The following is a 16,534-nucleotide window of genomic DNA, read 5'->3' as shown; positions in this document are numbered from 1 at the left end:
ATCATCAGTGCAGCCTCCGATGAAGCGTCGGTGTGTTTCCCACCTGGTTTTTAAACTCTGGGGTCCGTTTAGCCGGATAGCCTCATTTCTGGTTTTCCTTCGTAGTGGAGTGTACATAGGGTCGAGTTCTATAGAACATAGAACATAGAACAGTACAGTACAAGCCCTTCGGCCCACGATGTTATGCCGAACTTTTACCATAAACCTAAGGTCTATTTAACCTCCACCCCTACCTTATACTGTCATCGTATGCCTATCCAATAGCCGCTTAAATGCCCCTTATGAGGCCGATTCCGCCAACCTCTCCGGCAATGCATTCCACGCCCCTACCACTCTGAGTAAAGAGCCGACCTCTGACGTCTCCCTTTTATCTACTTCCACTCACTTTAAAACTATGCCCCCTCATAATAGCTACCTTCACCCTAGGAAAAAGTCTCTGGCTGTCCACTCTATCTATACCTCTGATCATGTGTTTACTGATGGCTTTCTTCATGGAGTACCAGGCTTCTAGGAATTCCTGTGCTTGTCTCTGCTTATCTTGTCCCAGGATTTTGGTGTTGTCCCAGTCGAATTGGTGGTTCTCCTTATCCATGTGGATTGAGATGAGTGAGTATTGGTCGTGTCTTTTTGTAGCCAGTTGTTGTTCGTGTACCCTTGTTGTTAGTTTCCTTCCTGTTTGTCCGATGTAGGGTTTCTCACACACTCTGCAGGGGATCTTGGAGATGACATTGATCCTGTCCATGGCAGGGAGGGGCCCTTAGTTCGGGTGAGCAGTTGTCGTAGGGTTGATGTGGGCTTGTGTGCCACTCTGAAGCTCAGCGGTCGTAGGAGTCTTGTGGTTAGTTCCGATGTGTTCCTGATGTAGGGTAGTGTGATGAGTCTGTCGGGGCATGTAGTATCTTCCCGATGTTGTTCGTGTAGGCATCTTCTGACCTAGTTTTTTGGATATCCGTTTTCCTTGAAAACCTGGAAGAGGTATTCTTCTTCCTCTTGGTGTAGTTCTTCATTGCTGCAGTGTGTTGTTGCCCGTTTAAATAGAGTTCACATGCAGCTTTGTTTGTTTGTGTGGGGATGATTACTGTTGAAGTTCAGTACCTGGTCTGTGTGTGTGGCTTTTCGGTGTACTTTCGTTTGGAGTTCCCTGTTTGTCTTGCGCTCAACCATGACATCCAGGAATAGGAGCTGTTTGTTCTTCTCCTCCTCTCCGGTGAATTTTATTCCTGTGAGGGTGTTGTTTATAAGTTTGGTCCCTTTAATGATGACAAAGGTGTCATCCACGTAGCGTGTCCATAGTTTTGGTTGGATTACCAGAAGGGTTGTCCTTTCTAGTCTTTGCATCACTGCCTCTGCTACGAGTCCGGAGATAGGTGATCCCATGGGTGTCCCATTGATTTGTTCGTATAAGCACACTGACGCTTCATTGGAGGCTGCACTGATGATGTTACCCAGCAGGGTAATGAAACATCTGCGGAACAACAAACCAATTCGGCGAGCCAACCAACCTCAACACCCACAACCTGAGCTACAAATCTACTCCAAAACTTTAAAGAAGAGAGACTGACAGGATGCACCAGCTGATCACTTCCTCTCCAGCAGTTTGTTCATGCCCATTCAAGGAAATAGTCACAGAACATTGCAGAGATTGCAAAAAGGAATCAAGATATTTAGCCCAGTAAATTTATCCTTTTTGTGAGCAAACAGTCCTAATCATGTTCATCTAACCCGTTTTCACACCTTTTAAATACTTTTCCTTAATCCACCGAGTCAATCTCGCTTTAAATGTTTGGTAGTTTCCACTTCAACAACTAGAAGGGAGCCCCACAGTCACATATTTTATGAAAAGGTTTCTTCTGGCTTCTGTTTTTATTTGTATTTACACTCAGTCTTTAATATAACTCACTGCTCGAAGAAATTCCACAGGAGCAATTATCAAACAAAACTTGACATTATGTCACATAAGACGATACCAAGAACTGCAGATGCTGGAGTCAGAGTCAACACAGTATGGAGCTGGAGGAACACAGCAGGTCAGGTAGCATCAGAGGAGCAGCAAAGTCGACGTTTCAGGTCAGGACCCTTCTCCAGAACTACTTCTGAAGAAGAATCTAGGACTGAACCATCGACTTTCCTGCTCCTCTGATGCTGCCTGGCCTGCTGTGTTCCTCAGCTCCATACTGTGTTGATCTTGATTATGTCACATAAAGAGTTATTATGGTAGGCAATCAAAATCTTGGTCAAGGAGATAGGTTTTAACAACACTTAAAAGAGATAAAGGAGGTAATGGCATCAGAAGATTTGGAATGGAATTCTGCAGGCTAAGGACATCGCAGCCAAAGGCATGACCATCAATTTTGGAAAGATTAAAAACAGGATTGACCATAAAATATAAACAGAGAGGCAGGCCATTGCTTTAGAGATATCTATCTCAGAGGATTGTAGAGCTGCAAGAGTTTATACAGATATGGAATTGCAAGTCCATAGAGTTTTGGAGTAGATTTGTAGCTCGGGTTATGGTTGTTGAGGTTGGTTGGCTCCCCGAGCTGGTTTCTTGTTTTGCAGACGTTTCGTTACTATGCTTAGTAACATCCTCAGTGCAGCCTCGGGTGAAAGTACACCGTACAAAATGTACGGAAGTACACTGAAAAGTCACACGCACAGACCAGGTACTCAACTTCAACAGTAACCAGCCCAGCACACACAAACGAAGCTGCATGCGAACACTATTTAAAAGGGCAACAACACACTGCAGCAAAACGGAACTACGCCAAGAGGAAGAAGAATACCTCTTCCAGGTTTTCAAGGATAATGAATATCCAAAGAACTGGGTCAGGAGATGCCTACACGAACAGCATCAGAAAGAGATTACACGCTCCGACACACTCATCACACTACCCTATATCAGAAACACGTCGGGACTCACCACAAGACGCCTATGACCGCTGGGCATCAGAGTGGCACACAAGCCCACATCAACCCTATGACAACTGCTCACCCGAACTAAGGACCCACTCCCACCATGGACAGAACCAATGTCATCTACAAGATCCCCTGCAGAGACTGTGAGAAACACTACATCGGACAAACAGGAAGGAAACTAACAACAAGAGTCCATGAACACCAACTGGCTACAAAAAGACATGACCAATACTCACTCATCTCAATCCACATGGACAAGGAGAACCACCAATTCGACTGGGACAACACCAAGATCCTGGGACAGGCTAGGCAGAGACAGGCACGAGAATTCCTAGAAGTATTGCACTCCACGAAGCATGCTATTAATAAACACATTGAACTCGACCCCATATACATTCCACTACGAAGGAAAACCGAAGTGAGGCAATCCATCTCAACTGACCCCAGAGTTTAAACACCAGGTGGGAAGACACACCGACGCTTCATCGGAGGCTGCATTGGGGATGTTACCAAGTATGATAACGAAACGTCTGCAAAACAAGAAACCAGCTCGGCGAGCCAACCAACCTCAACAACCTCAAGTCTATAGTGTTTTGCGAGCAAGAATGAAAATTTTAAAATCAAGTTTGCTTAACTAGAAGCCAGTGTTGGTGATCAAGCAGATGGGGCATATGTAAAAGATTTTGTGCAAGGTAGGACACGGGTTGAGTTTTGGAAGCCAACCATGAATTTCAAGGAATATTCAAATACAGCAGTAACACAGATTGTGTGGAACCTTGGGGAATGAAATGGAATTCAAAGCAATGCTGCATGTCACAAAAAAATGTAAGAACAATGTACTACAATTGTCACTTTGAAATAGCATGGGTCCTGAATGTAAGCATCATTAATAAATGTCACTTGATTTTAAGTGCCCCTTGAGCAATGAGTTTTGTCAATCTTGTAACTATGCTTTTTCTATGTGGGACTAAATCCATCTTTATGGAGGGGATCACTTTCTGCTGACTCTGTCCAATATTTGAACAGAACTTATTTTGCAACTTGTTTTCATACCTTTCTTCTGAGCATCTCACTTCTTTCCCTCTATGGAAGAAATTGAATTCTTACAGATCCCAGAAACTGACTGACTGCTCCCACATTCTGAACCCACTATGTTTTGAAATTTTTCACATCTAGCATTTGTAAGGGACCAAGTTTTTCTTTTTGATTATAAACAGACACAGATATATGGAGCAAAACTAAGATAGTTTTGCAACTTGAAGCAAGTGGCACATATTTTTAGCCGTACAAGACAATACTGCTTTGCAAAGCAGTAAAGAGGATATTTTGAAACAGGGTGGCAGCAACTCTTAGAGTTAATGAAACACAGCCTGATGGCAGCCTTAGTTGAGCTGCAATTTGCTACAGATTTATAGATACAACGCAGCTTGACATGCCCACAGCCTGCAAACTCTCTTTCTCCCTCTTTCTCCACCTGAGTGAAAAGATAGAATAGTAAGGAAGCTTAAAAGAAAAAATTCTAACAAGAAAAGATCAAATCCATCTAAGTGAAGATTTACCATTGATTTATAGACAAAATTGTGTCATCATTGATGGAATCAAAAAGGAATTGAGAGACACAATTTAACCTATCCTTATGATCTGGACTTTTCATATTCAGAATTTTGCTCTCTATCTGTGCGTTTTCTACCTATAGTACCTACGACAAGACACATAACTGTAGTGATTCTTTTTCTCCGCCGTTTAAAAGATAATGCATTACAATAAGCCTGGTGCGAATTGCTTTTGTCCTGAAGAACTGTCAGACAAATTGATTATACTGGTGGGCAAACTGAGATTTTGGACATTTCTTGATAGCTTTTTGGAACAGTTGGATACAATTATTGGTGCACTCCACCCCAATTAAGTCTTAACACATTCGAGTGTTGGTGAACAGAGATGGCTGGGCAGGTGATGTGCTTTAGCTGTATGATATGGGAGCTGGCAGTTGCACTTGTGAGCCAGTGACCACATTTGCAACAAGTGTTGGTTGCTCAAAGAACTTCGGCTCAGAGTTGATGACCTGGGACCTGAACTTCAAACACTGCGGCACATTCGGGAGGGGGAGAAGTACCTGGACACTTTGTTTCAGGTGGAGGTCACACCTGGTATATTAAGTATTTGAAATTCAGTTACCAGGGATAGCACAGTGTGATTGCAAGGGAGGCAGTTAGGGGGATCGTGAATTCAGGAAAGGAGGAGCCTCAGCTCTTGACCTTGTCCAACAGATATGAGGTACTTGCTCCCTGTGAGGATGAGGAAAAGGGCTGTAGGGAGAATGAGTCAGCTGACCACTGCGCTGTGGTACCGGAGACCATTCAAGAAGGGGGAGCAAAAAGACAAGTGGCAGTCTTAGGGAACGATATAATTAGGGGAATTGATAGCATCCTTCGTAAGCAGGATCCAGAGTCCTGCATGGTGCAATTGCCCGACTGGTGCCAGGGGGAGGTGCATCTCTGATCAGCTTAAAAGGATATTGGAGCGGGAAGGCAAGGATCCAGTTGTTGTGGTTCATGTTGGGTCAAACAATATAAGCAAGGCTAGAAAGAAGGACCTGTTTGGGGATTATCAAGCACTAGGAATGAAATTAAGGAACAGGTCCTCAAGGTTTATTATCTCCGGATTACTACCCGAGCCATGTGCAAACTGGTTTAGGGATAAGAAAATTAGGGAAGTAAACACATGGCTAAAGGAGTGGTGTGGGAAAGAGGGGTTCCATTTCATGGGGCATTGACATCAGTTTTGGAACAGGGGGAATCTGTACCGTTGCGACAGTCTCCACCTGAACTGATGTGGAACTCGTGTTCTAGCGAAAAGGATAAATAGGGTGGTCAGTAGGACTTTCAAAGAGTGAATTAGGAGGAGGGGGAAGGGGGAAGGAGGAAGGAGGAAAGAGAAAACAACAGGGAGTACGATGGTAAATAGAAAAGAAAGCAGCAGGTTAACGTGTGCTGGGAGGGGTTTAACTACATCAAAGACTATGAAAGAAGTTAAAAAGGGAAACTGAGGAGATATTTTTAATGGAGATGTTAGAATTCAAAAAGGTATAAAAATTAGCATAAAGGCACTTTACCTGAATGCTCAGAGCATTCGAAATGAGGTAGGTAGATGAGTTGACGGCAAAAACCATCACAAATGAGTATGATTTACAGCCATTACAGAGACATGGTTGCAGGATGGTCATTGGAAATTAAATATTCAGCGGTATCAGACTATTCAGAAGGACAGACAGGAAGCTAAGGGGAGTGGTGTAACCATAATATTTAAGGATGACATCAGGGCAGTAGTGAAAGATGATACAAGTTCTATGGAGAATAAGGTTCAATCCATTTGGGTGGAAATTAGAAATTCTAAGAAAAAAAGTCACTGATAGGTGTAGTCTATAAGCCACCAAATAAATAACATCACATTAGGACAGGAAATAAACATCACAGACTCCCCACAGCGAGCAAACAGGCCCTTCGGCCCAACAAGTCCACACAGACCCATCCTCTAAACCTACATTTCCTATAGCTAACGTAACTAACCTACACATCCCTGAATACTATGGGCAATTTAGTATGGCCACTTCAACTAACTTGCACATCTTTGGACTGTGGGAGGAAACCGGAGCATCTGGCAGAAACCCACGCTGACACAGGGAGAAAGTGCAAACTCCACACAGACAATCACCAAGGCTGCAATTGAACCTGGGTCCCTGGCGCTGTGAGGTAGCAGTGCTAACCACTGAGCCACTGTGCCACTGTGCCCCCACTGAGGTGAGGCCACACTTGGAGTATTGTATTCAGTTTTGGTCACCTTGCTATAAGAAGGATGTTATTAAACTGGAAAAAAAAGAGTGCAGAAAAAATTTACAAGGATGTTGCCAGGACTCAAGGAACTGAGTTATAGGGAGAGGTTTTCTTTAGAGCATGGGAGACTGCAGGGGCATCTTATAGAAGTGTATAAGATCATGAGAGGCATGGATATTATGAATGCACTCAGTCTTTTTGCCATGGCTGGGGAATCGAAGACGAGAGGGCATCAGTTTAAGGTAACAGGGGGAAGAATACATGGGAACCTGAGAGGCAACTTTTTTTACACAGAGGGTGGTACGCATGTGGAATGAGCTGCCAGCTGAAGTGGTTGAAACGGGCATATTAACAACATTTAAAAGGCATTTGTACGAATACATAGATAGGAAAGGTTTAGAAGGATATGGGCCAACTGCAGGGAAATGGGGTTAACGTGGATGGTCATTTTGGTCGGCATGGACCAATTTGGGCCGAAGGACCTATCTCCATGCTGTAGGACTCCATGACTCTAAACAGAGAAATAACTAATGCCTGTAAAAATGGTACAGCAACTATCATGGGGGATTTAAATCTATATATTGATTGTTCGAACCAGGTTGATTAAGGCAGCCTTGGGGAGGAGTTCATTGAATGCATCCGTAATAGTTTTCTTGAACAGTATTTAATGGAACAGAAGAGAGAGCCACTATCCTGGATCTGGTCCTTTGTAACGAAACAGGAATATTTAGCGATCTCATAGTTAGGCATCCTCTTGGAAGGAGTGATCACAGTATAGTTGAATTTAGAATACGGATGGAAAGTGAGAAGATAAAATCCAATATCTGGGTCCTGTGCTCAAACAAAGGAGACTACAATAGGAAGAGGGAGGAGTTAGCTAAAGTAGACTGGAAAGACTCAATGGTGTAACAGTTGACTAACAGTGGAGGACTTTCAAAGCAATTTTTCAAAGTGCTCAGCAAAAGTATATATCAGTGATAAAGAAGGACTGAAGAAAAAGGGGTAATCAGTCACGGATGTCCAAGGAAATGAGAGGCTATCAAATTGAAAGATAAGTCATACAAAGTGGCAAAGACCAGTGGGAAACTAGAAGATTGCGAAAACCTTAAACGTCAACAAAAAGCCACAAAAAAGAAAGCTATGAAGAAAAGTGAGATAGATTATGAGAGTAAACTAGCTCAGATTATAAAGACAGATAGCAAAAGTTTCTACAAACATAAAATAAGAGTGGTGAAGGGAAACATTGGTTCTTTAGAGGATGAGAAGGGCAATTTAGTAATGGGAAATGAAGAAATAGCCGAAACAGCGAACAGGTATTGTGTATTGGACTTCACAGCAGAGGACACATGCCAGTAATTGACAACAAGGAGACCAAGGCACGTGAGGACCTAAAAACGATCATTATCATGATAGAGGTAGTGTTGGGCTAATGGAGCTAAAGGTAGACAAGTCTCCTGGCCCTGATGGAATGCATCCCAGGATACAAACAGACAGCAGGAGAAATAGTAAATGTGCTCGCGGTAATTTTCCAACATTCACTGGACTCTAGGGTAGTTCCAGCAGATTGGAAAACAGTCAGTGTGATGTCACTGTTTAAAAAAGGAGGTAAGCAAAATATGAGGAATTTATAGGCCAGTTAGCTGAACTTCTGTAGTGGGGAAAATGCCTGAATCTATCAAGGAAGAAATAACAAGATATCTCAATAGAAATTATCCCATGGGGCAGACGCAACATGGGTTCACGAAGGGCAGGTCACGTTTAACTAATTTACTGGAATTCTATGAAGATATTACGAGCATAGTGGAAAATGGGGACCCAGTAGATGTAGTGCATCTTGATTTCCAAAAGGCATTCGACAAGGTGCTGCACAGAAGGTTGCTGCATAAAATAAAGATGCACAGCGTCATGGGTAATATATTAGCATAGATTGAGGATTGGTTAACTAACTGGAAGCAAAGAGTGAGGATAAACAAGTGCTTTTCTGGTTGGTGATCAGTGACTAGTGATGTGGCTAAGGAATCAGTGTTGGGACTGCAATTATTCACAATTTACATAGATGATTTGGAGTTGGGGACCACGCATAGTGTGTCAAAGTTTGCAGATGACACTAAGATGAGTGGTAGAGCAAAGTGTGCAGAAGACACTGAAAGTCTGCAGAGTGATATAGACAGTTTAAGTGAGTGGGCAGGGGTTGGGCAGATGGAGTACAATGTCGATAAATGTGAAGTCATCCATTTTGGTAGGAATAACAGTAAAAATGACTATTTGAATGGCAAAAAATTGTAACATGCTGCTGTGCAGAGGGACCTGGTGTCCTTCTGCATGAATCTCAGAAGGTTGGTTTGCAGGTGCAGCAGATAATTAAGAAAGCAAATGGAATATTGACCTTCATTGCTCGAGGGATGGAGTCTAAAAATAGGGAGTTATGTTACAGCTGTAGAATGCGCTGGTGAGGCCACACCTGGAGTACTGTGTACAGTTTTGGTCTCCTTACTTGTGAAATAATGCACTGGCACTGGAGAGGGTGCAGAGATGATTCACTGGGTGGATTCTGGAGTTGAGCGGGTTGGTTTATGAGGGGAGACTGAATAGATTGGGATTATATTCATTGGAATTTAGAAGAATGAGGTGGGATCTTAGGGAAACATATAAAATTATGAGGAGAAGAGGTAAGATAGAAACAGGGAGGTTGTTTCCACTGGCGGGTGAAACTAGAACAAGAGGGCATAGCCTCAAGGTTAGGGGGAGCAGATTTTGGACTGAATTGAGCAGGAACTTCTTCACCCAAAGGGTTGTGAATCTGTGGAATTCTCTGCCCAGTGAAGCAGTTGAGGCTTCCTCATTGAATGTTTTTAAAGCTAAGCTAGATAATTTTTTTGAACAGTGAAGGAATTAAGGGTTATGGTGAGAGGGTGAGTAGGTGAAGCTGAGGCCACAAAAAGACCAGCCATGATCTTACTGAATGGCGGAGCAGACTTGAAGGGCCACAGTGCCTACTCCAGCTCCCGGTTCTTATGTTCTAACTGTTCAACCACATAGCCTATACACCTAAATCCATCTTTGACAGAATAGGATTCAAGAAAAGATGGAAGTAAACAAGAACAGAACATTGAATGATGGAGCTGGTGTGAGGGGCACAATCAGAGAGAGTCATAGAGCACAGAAACAGGCCCTTTGGTCCAACCAGTCCATGCCAAACATCATCCCAAACTAAACTAGACCCATCTGCCTGCACCTTCCCCATATTGCCCCAAACACTTCTTATTCATGTACTTAAGCAAATGTCTATTAAACATTGTAATTGTACCTGCATTCAACACTTCCTTCAAGTTCATTCCATAGACGAATGACTGTTAAAAAAAACTGCCCCTCATATCTCTTAAATATTTCTCCTCACCTTAAAAATATGCCCGCTAGTCTTGAAATCCCACACTCTAGGGAAAAGACACCTGCCATTCCCTTTACCCCTCATGAATGATGGATGTTGTGTATCTCAACTCCACTCACTCTCCTTTGCTCCACATCCAATTTTGTCACTTACTGATAACAAGCCTCATAAACAAAACAAATATACGAGTGAATAAAATCTTCTGAAACATAACAATGTAATAAGTAAAAGTAAGTTTGCACGGATGATGAATACTCACTGAATTCTCCAACAAGAGACACAGATTTTGCTCCGGGAGCCCACTCTTTGCAGTAAATTCCCCCATCAGCCAATCGATTGACACCAAAGCTTTCATAGCTGCGGGAAAACTGATCTAGGCTTCCTTCATTCTCTTCAATACTTCTTGCCAAGCTTCTAAATTTATCGTACCTATGGTGGATGGTTAAAAAATATAAAGTTTTAGAGAAAGTTACGGTAAAAGCAGTTAAAATGGTAAAGGATAACTAGCAGGAATTGAAACTTTGAAATATATGAATATAACTTAATATTATCTATTTTCAAAAGCCGATAACATTTCAGAAATTGGGTTGGGTCGGGTCATGATATTTCTGTTTCAGTTCACCAGAACACACAATGAAGAACAGCAAGGCACAATGGGTTAGGACCATATTGGTACTCAACCAGCATCTGCAATCTCCACTGTTAGAAGGAATCAATTTCTTCAAACAAAAAGTGAGAGGAGAGAATCTCAGAAGAAAATGATGGAGGTTTATGCTTGCAACAAAGATTTGCCTCAAAGTAAGTGCAACTGAAATACTCCACAGGCACAGGGAACGCTCTTCTTCCAAGAAGGGTTTACTCACTTATGGAAAAAGCACACACAGGATTGACAAAACTCAGTTTTCAAGTGGCATTAGCACAGAGTGACAGTTACCAATGATCATTAAATTCAGGACCCATGCTGCTGCAAAATGACCATTCCAAAACACTGATCCTGTAATTTTTTTGACAGATGGTGTTGCTGGGAATGCTCCAAATTCAATTTCAGCTCTCAGGGCCCTTTACAACCTCCCCAACCCCTGGCTATAGCACTTTTTGCACTGCAATTGGCTGTAACCAGCCTCAAATACAATGGAAAAAATTATTCAGAATCAAAGATAGATTGATGCTAGAGTTGGCAAAGAAAAAAATGAATGAATGGTGGGTTAACAGTTTATGGTCATGCTCACTTACAAACTGACTTGTACCAACTTGTACTCTGATATTCAATTAACGACTTTATTCGATCCAAATCCTCCTGTCTCCTATTTTCTTAAAATCTTCGTGCAATTTTTATGCATTGGAGGAAGCTCAGTGGGTAGCACGTTCCGGTCATTTCAGCTGATTCTTCAGTGCATTACTGAAGCAGTGTTGCACTGACAGAGATGCTTTTTCTAAGATATTGCTATATGAAATTAGTTGTTGCTGACCCGCTTGACCTTCAGTGCAGCATAACAGTAGGTCCATTTACAGGATGCCCTGCAGCAATCTATCAACGTTTCTTCAAAACGACCTTCAATTTCTTCAATCAACATGACGAGGTGCAACAGGCACACAGGAACACCACACACTAAGTCATACATATTACTAACACTAAAATGTCATCAATCATGGACATGCGAATGGGACATTATGGAATCTGCAGTCATGCGATGAAGAAAGAGCATCTTCCAATGCTGGTACCCTTGCCTTACTTTACCATGATTTAAATACTTTAAAAAAAACCTGATGCTCGCTCCCACCCAATGCACGCCCCAACCATTTTATGGCATGGGTTGTATAAAACTAGGGTCAACTGAGCTTTCAGAAAGTTGAGTTGCCCATTTATTCACATCTGGTGGGTCTTGCCAATTTTAATATCTACCCATCCTTTGTGGTCTGCGATTAAACTTATGGATGGGTGGGTAGGAAGGTGACGTGCTGGTCACCTACTTTATCTTAGATACTACCTCACCCAAAATACACCCACTGGGGGCACATAGTATCCAGCCCAAGGCAAAAGAGAATGATATTAATATGGGAAATGATAAACAGACCATGACAGGAAGTGATAAAAAGTACAAACCTAAGATTAAACCAACGGACAAGACAAGAGGAGTCGACAAAAATTAGAAAAGCAACAAAACTCAAGACAGTCTACCTGCATGTATTTAAAATTTTAAACAAAACAAATGAAATAATACCACAAACAAAACAACCAATATTCATTTTGTTGCGCTGAACTTGAACACCGCTGAAAAAATACATTTTTTCTAAGTATTTGTCTTGCATCCATCAGGTCATTTTGCAAGAATACTAATTTACAGGGAAAACCAACATTTATACTGTATTAGAGGAGTGCCAATTCGTTCTCATTGGGTGCTCCAGACATTGCCACAAACTAGACTATCCAACAAGGGAAAATGACCTCTCAGCATCTACCCTGTCAAGTCCCCTAAGACTTTTGTAATTCAATAAGATATTAGTATAATACATAGGGATCATTCAACAGAGAGGGCTTAAGCAAAGGGGATATAGTAGGTTTGGACAAAGATGAGAAATACCAAGAAGTCATTTATCAAAGTGGTGTACCAGATTTCCAACAATAATCACAAGATGGAAAAGAGCATAAAGGAGGAAATAAGGAGCTTGTCTGGCAGGTACAGCAATAATTATGAAGGATTTTAACCTCCATATAAATTGGAGAAGGTGGATGGGCATAGACGCCTAGCTGAGGAACTTAGAGAAAGTTTTCAGGATTCCTTCTTAATGACAATATGTTCTGGAGCCAACCAAAGAACACGTTATACTTTGCCCAATATGTTGTAACGAAATAGGATTAATTAATGCTCTCATGGGAAAGGCATCCCTGTGTAACAGTAATCTTGCAGATTGAATTTTGCATTCTGTTTGAGAGACAAAAGCAGATCCATGATCAGTATTTTAAATTTAAGGACAATGAGGGTGCAAAAACAGAACTGAAGTGAACTGGTAAATGGGATTAGAGATGGGTCAACAGAGATGCAATGGCAGACATTTAAAGAGACATTTTAGAATTCACAAAATATATTCCAAGGATCTGGCATCCGTAGTTACCTAAAAAAAATGAATATCAAACTTAAAGAAAAATCATATTGCACAACTGGACAGGGTATAACAAACAGCAAGAGATGACAAGAAAAGCTAGCTGGAAACAAAATAAAGATAGTAAAAGTTTTTATAGTTTTTTACAAAAGTTAAAAGTGAACACTGGTCCTGTGAAGGGTTGGTTTTTGAAATTAGTGACAAAAACTAAGTAAAGACAGAACTGAATGAGTATTGTGCACGGCTCTTCTTTACAAAGGAAACAAGTAACATCTCAGAAATAGGTGATGAACCAGGAAAAGAGACAGGGATATAACGCTGAGTAAATTGATGGATATCTGGGCTGACAAATCCCCAGGTTCAGATGGACTACACCTAGAGTCTTAAATGAAGTGACCAGTGAGATAATTGACACGTCCTTTCTAATTTTCCAAATCTTGCAAGAGTCAGACACTCTAGCCAGAGCTCCTCTGCTTGCCAGTTCCTTTTTCCTCTTTCTTTCTTTCTTTTGCCTCCTGCTGCAGTTTCCAGCCCCACCCACCCCATCAATTTTTAACTTCTTAAAGTACCCTACCGGGAGAGAATGGAGAATGGAGTCCGAGACCAGCCCGGTGTCGGAAACAAGTCTCAACCAGAGGGGCCGAGTCGCAGAAGTGAGTCACAGCCAGTGCAAGAGCAGAGTGTGCGCAGGCCAAGCTGGGAACCAAGTTGCGGTTGGAGCCGGAGCAGAGCAAGTGTGGGCCGAGCTGGGAACCAAGTCATGGCTGGATCCGGAGCAGGAGCAGAGCAAGTGTGGGCCAAGCTCGGAGCCGAGTCGCAGCCGGAGCCAGAGCCAAAGCAGGAGCACAGCAAGCACGGGCCAGACAGGGGGGCGAGTCCTGGACAGATGCCAGCGCACTGCAGGCCACGAGGCCTCGTGTTCTGAAGCCCGGCTGGCATGGACTCAATGAGAAAGGACCATAACTTGCGTACTTTAAGACCTTTTTATCTCATTCTGGACTTTTAAACTCTGTATTCCCATGCTAGTCCTTTATTTACTACAGGTATTTCTGCTATAACGCGTGTTTTGTTAACGCGAATTGGCTGTAATGCGATTGATGAATCGTGGACGCTGTTTGAATAGCGCAAACTTTTTGCTGTCCAAGTATAGCAATTTTCTAAAGAAATTTCCCTATAATGTGATTTTCTATAGCACAAGGTCACACAAGAACGCAACTATTGCGTTATAGGAGAAATACCTTTATTTCAATTCTGTAGCAACTCAGTGTCTGTACCTAGGTACCCTGTAACTAATACAGCGCCGAGAGGCAACAATACAAACATTTCACTGCAAATGGACTTAGTGAATAATACTAATAGTAATCAGTAGTTATAAAACAGCAAATCCTGCACTCACTATTAATAACAGGGCAGACAATCTGCTAAAGTTACAGGTGGAAACCACTTAGATACAGCTAGCTGATTGGACATCTATGAAATAAAGTTCTGAATTCTAAATCACTACAAGTTAAAAAACTGAGGTTACTGTAATGCATTGATATTGAAATTACTGAAAGGGAAATGTTTGCAACACTAAGGACTGAATGATGTCCTTCTTTGCTGCAATACGCTGTGATTCAATGGTATCAGGCAAGAACTGGGGCGAAATAAAGAAAATCGGACAGTGACTGTACATTCAATATAGATCACACCCTGTCACTAACGCACACCAATTAACAAACTACACAATGTGGAGCTATGTCCCTGTACTATATCGATCTGAGAAATTAGCGAGAGCCTGGGTGACCAAATACTGGCTGCTTATATTTTTTGAAGTGATTACATTTGAATAATTTAAGCTAAGAAGCATAAATAAGAAAAGCACACTAAAAGAAATCAAATCTTTTGAATTAAAAGTCACCTGTACTAATCAGCATAAAAGTAAACAAATACCACGAAATACTGCAAACCAAAATTCCTCTTTCATTTTTCTCCATAAACAAAAACATAACAAGTCAATCAGAAACATCATTATGTGAATTCCCGCAGGAAACTGACTTCAACAACTCACATTTATACAGTGCTTGCAGCACAGTAAAATGTCCCAAGGCACCTCGCAGGAATGTAAACTGAAAAAATATTAGCACCAAGCCAAGGAGAGATACTAGCACAGGTGACTAAAAACTTGTCAAAGGAGGGCTTTTTCTTAATATACATACAAGTGCCTGAAAGGGGAAGACAAGTGGAGAGGGAAACAAGTTTAGAAAGTGAACTTCAGACTTCATTATCTGAAGGTACAGCTGCAACTGGATTGGGGAGGCAGAGGGGGTTTGAAAATGGAGTCGGAGGATGCACACAAGGCTATAACTGGACCTCCGTTCAAAACTAACCTACTCCAGAAGTATGTAATAACATCTCTAAACAGTTGATTAGAAAATATCTATAACTGGAAGAACACAGATATCGAAGGAGTGTAGAGCTAAAGGGAATTAGAGATAGGAAGGGGCAGAACAATGGAGGGATTTGAAAATTCGGATAAGAATTTTAAAATCACTGCCAGATCAGAAGCCAACGTGAGTTAGTGACCACAACAGTGTTGGTTTAACTTGGTGCAAGTTAGAACACAGGATGCAAAGTTTTGGATGAGTTTAATGTTCTGAACCCGCACCCAACAGTGATGTGAAGACCAATAAACTGGTACACAAAGAGACAGTTGGCTCAACTCCATCTGTGGTTTATATAAAAATCAGCTCTCTGTCTTAACTCGAAAAAGGCAGGACAATAATTTTCTTCAACCAGTGTACATGATTGGAGCCTTACCACAAATCTGAATGGCACATTGAGTACAATTACAAGTAAAAATATTTTGCAGTACCCTGTAACATTATTGCAGTGGTGTGGCTTGTAGCTGAGAAAAAAAATCTTTACAGTACATGAGCAATAATGAAAAAGCTAGAGTACGGCTAAATTGAAAAGAATCAGTTTCAAGGACAAGCACATTACTGATCAATCAAGAGTGCTTACTTAAACGCCAGATTTTTTTTAAAATGCCGTTTAAATTCAAATAAAGATCGACTCTATAGCACTGTCCTTGGAACCCATGAACAAAGCACATTACAGCAAGATGACATGGAATTTAAAAGGTTGTATGAGTGACATAAACGAAGTGGGTTGCAGAAATTTATTGAAGAGAGTTATACACAACAGTACTGTTAATGGGCTATTTTAATAATTGGTACAAATACATTATACCAAAAGATGGAAATCACATTTAACAACTAGATTTATGTAACTCCAACATGGTAAACACTGCACTATC

The 16,534-nt window shown here is 41.6% G+C and overlaps 1 protein-coding gene across 1 annotated transcript in view; it reads right to left on the bottom strand.

Moving 5' to 3' along the window:
* Positions 1 to 16,534, bottom strand: part of LOC109916713 (1,4-alpha-glucan-branching enzyme-like) — a 525,476-nt gene that overhangs the window by 458,569 nt on the left and 50,373 nt on the right. The window contains exon 2 of the mRNA XM_048602999.1: positions 10,394 to 10,563. Coding sequence (XP_048458956.1) covers positions 10,394 to 10,563 — 170 coding nt within the window. The remainder of the gene's footprint in view (positions 1 to 10,393; positions 10,564 to 16,534) is intronic.

The sequence above is a fragment of the Rhincodon typus genome, chromosome 11, assembly GCF_021869965.1.
Source record: "Rhincodon typus isolate 14 chromosome 11, sRhiTyp1.1, whole genome shotgun sequence".
Taxonomy (NCBI): domain Eukaryota; kingdom Metazoa; phylum Chordata; class Chondrichthyes; order Orectolobiformes; family Rhincodontidae; genus Rhincodon; species Rhincodon typus.
This window is presented reverse-complemented; position numbering and strand designations above follow the sequence as displayed.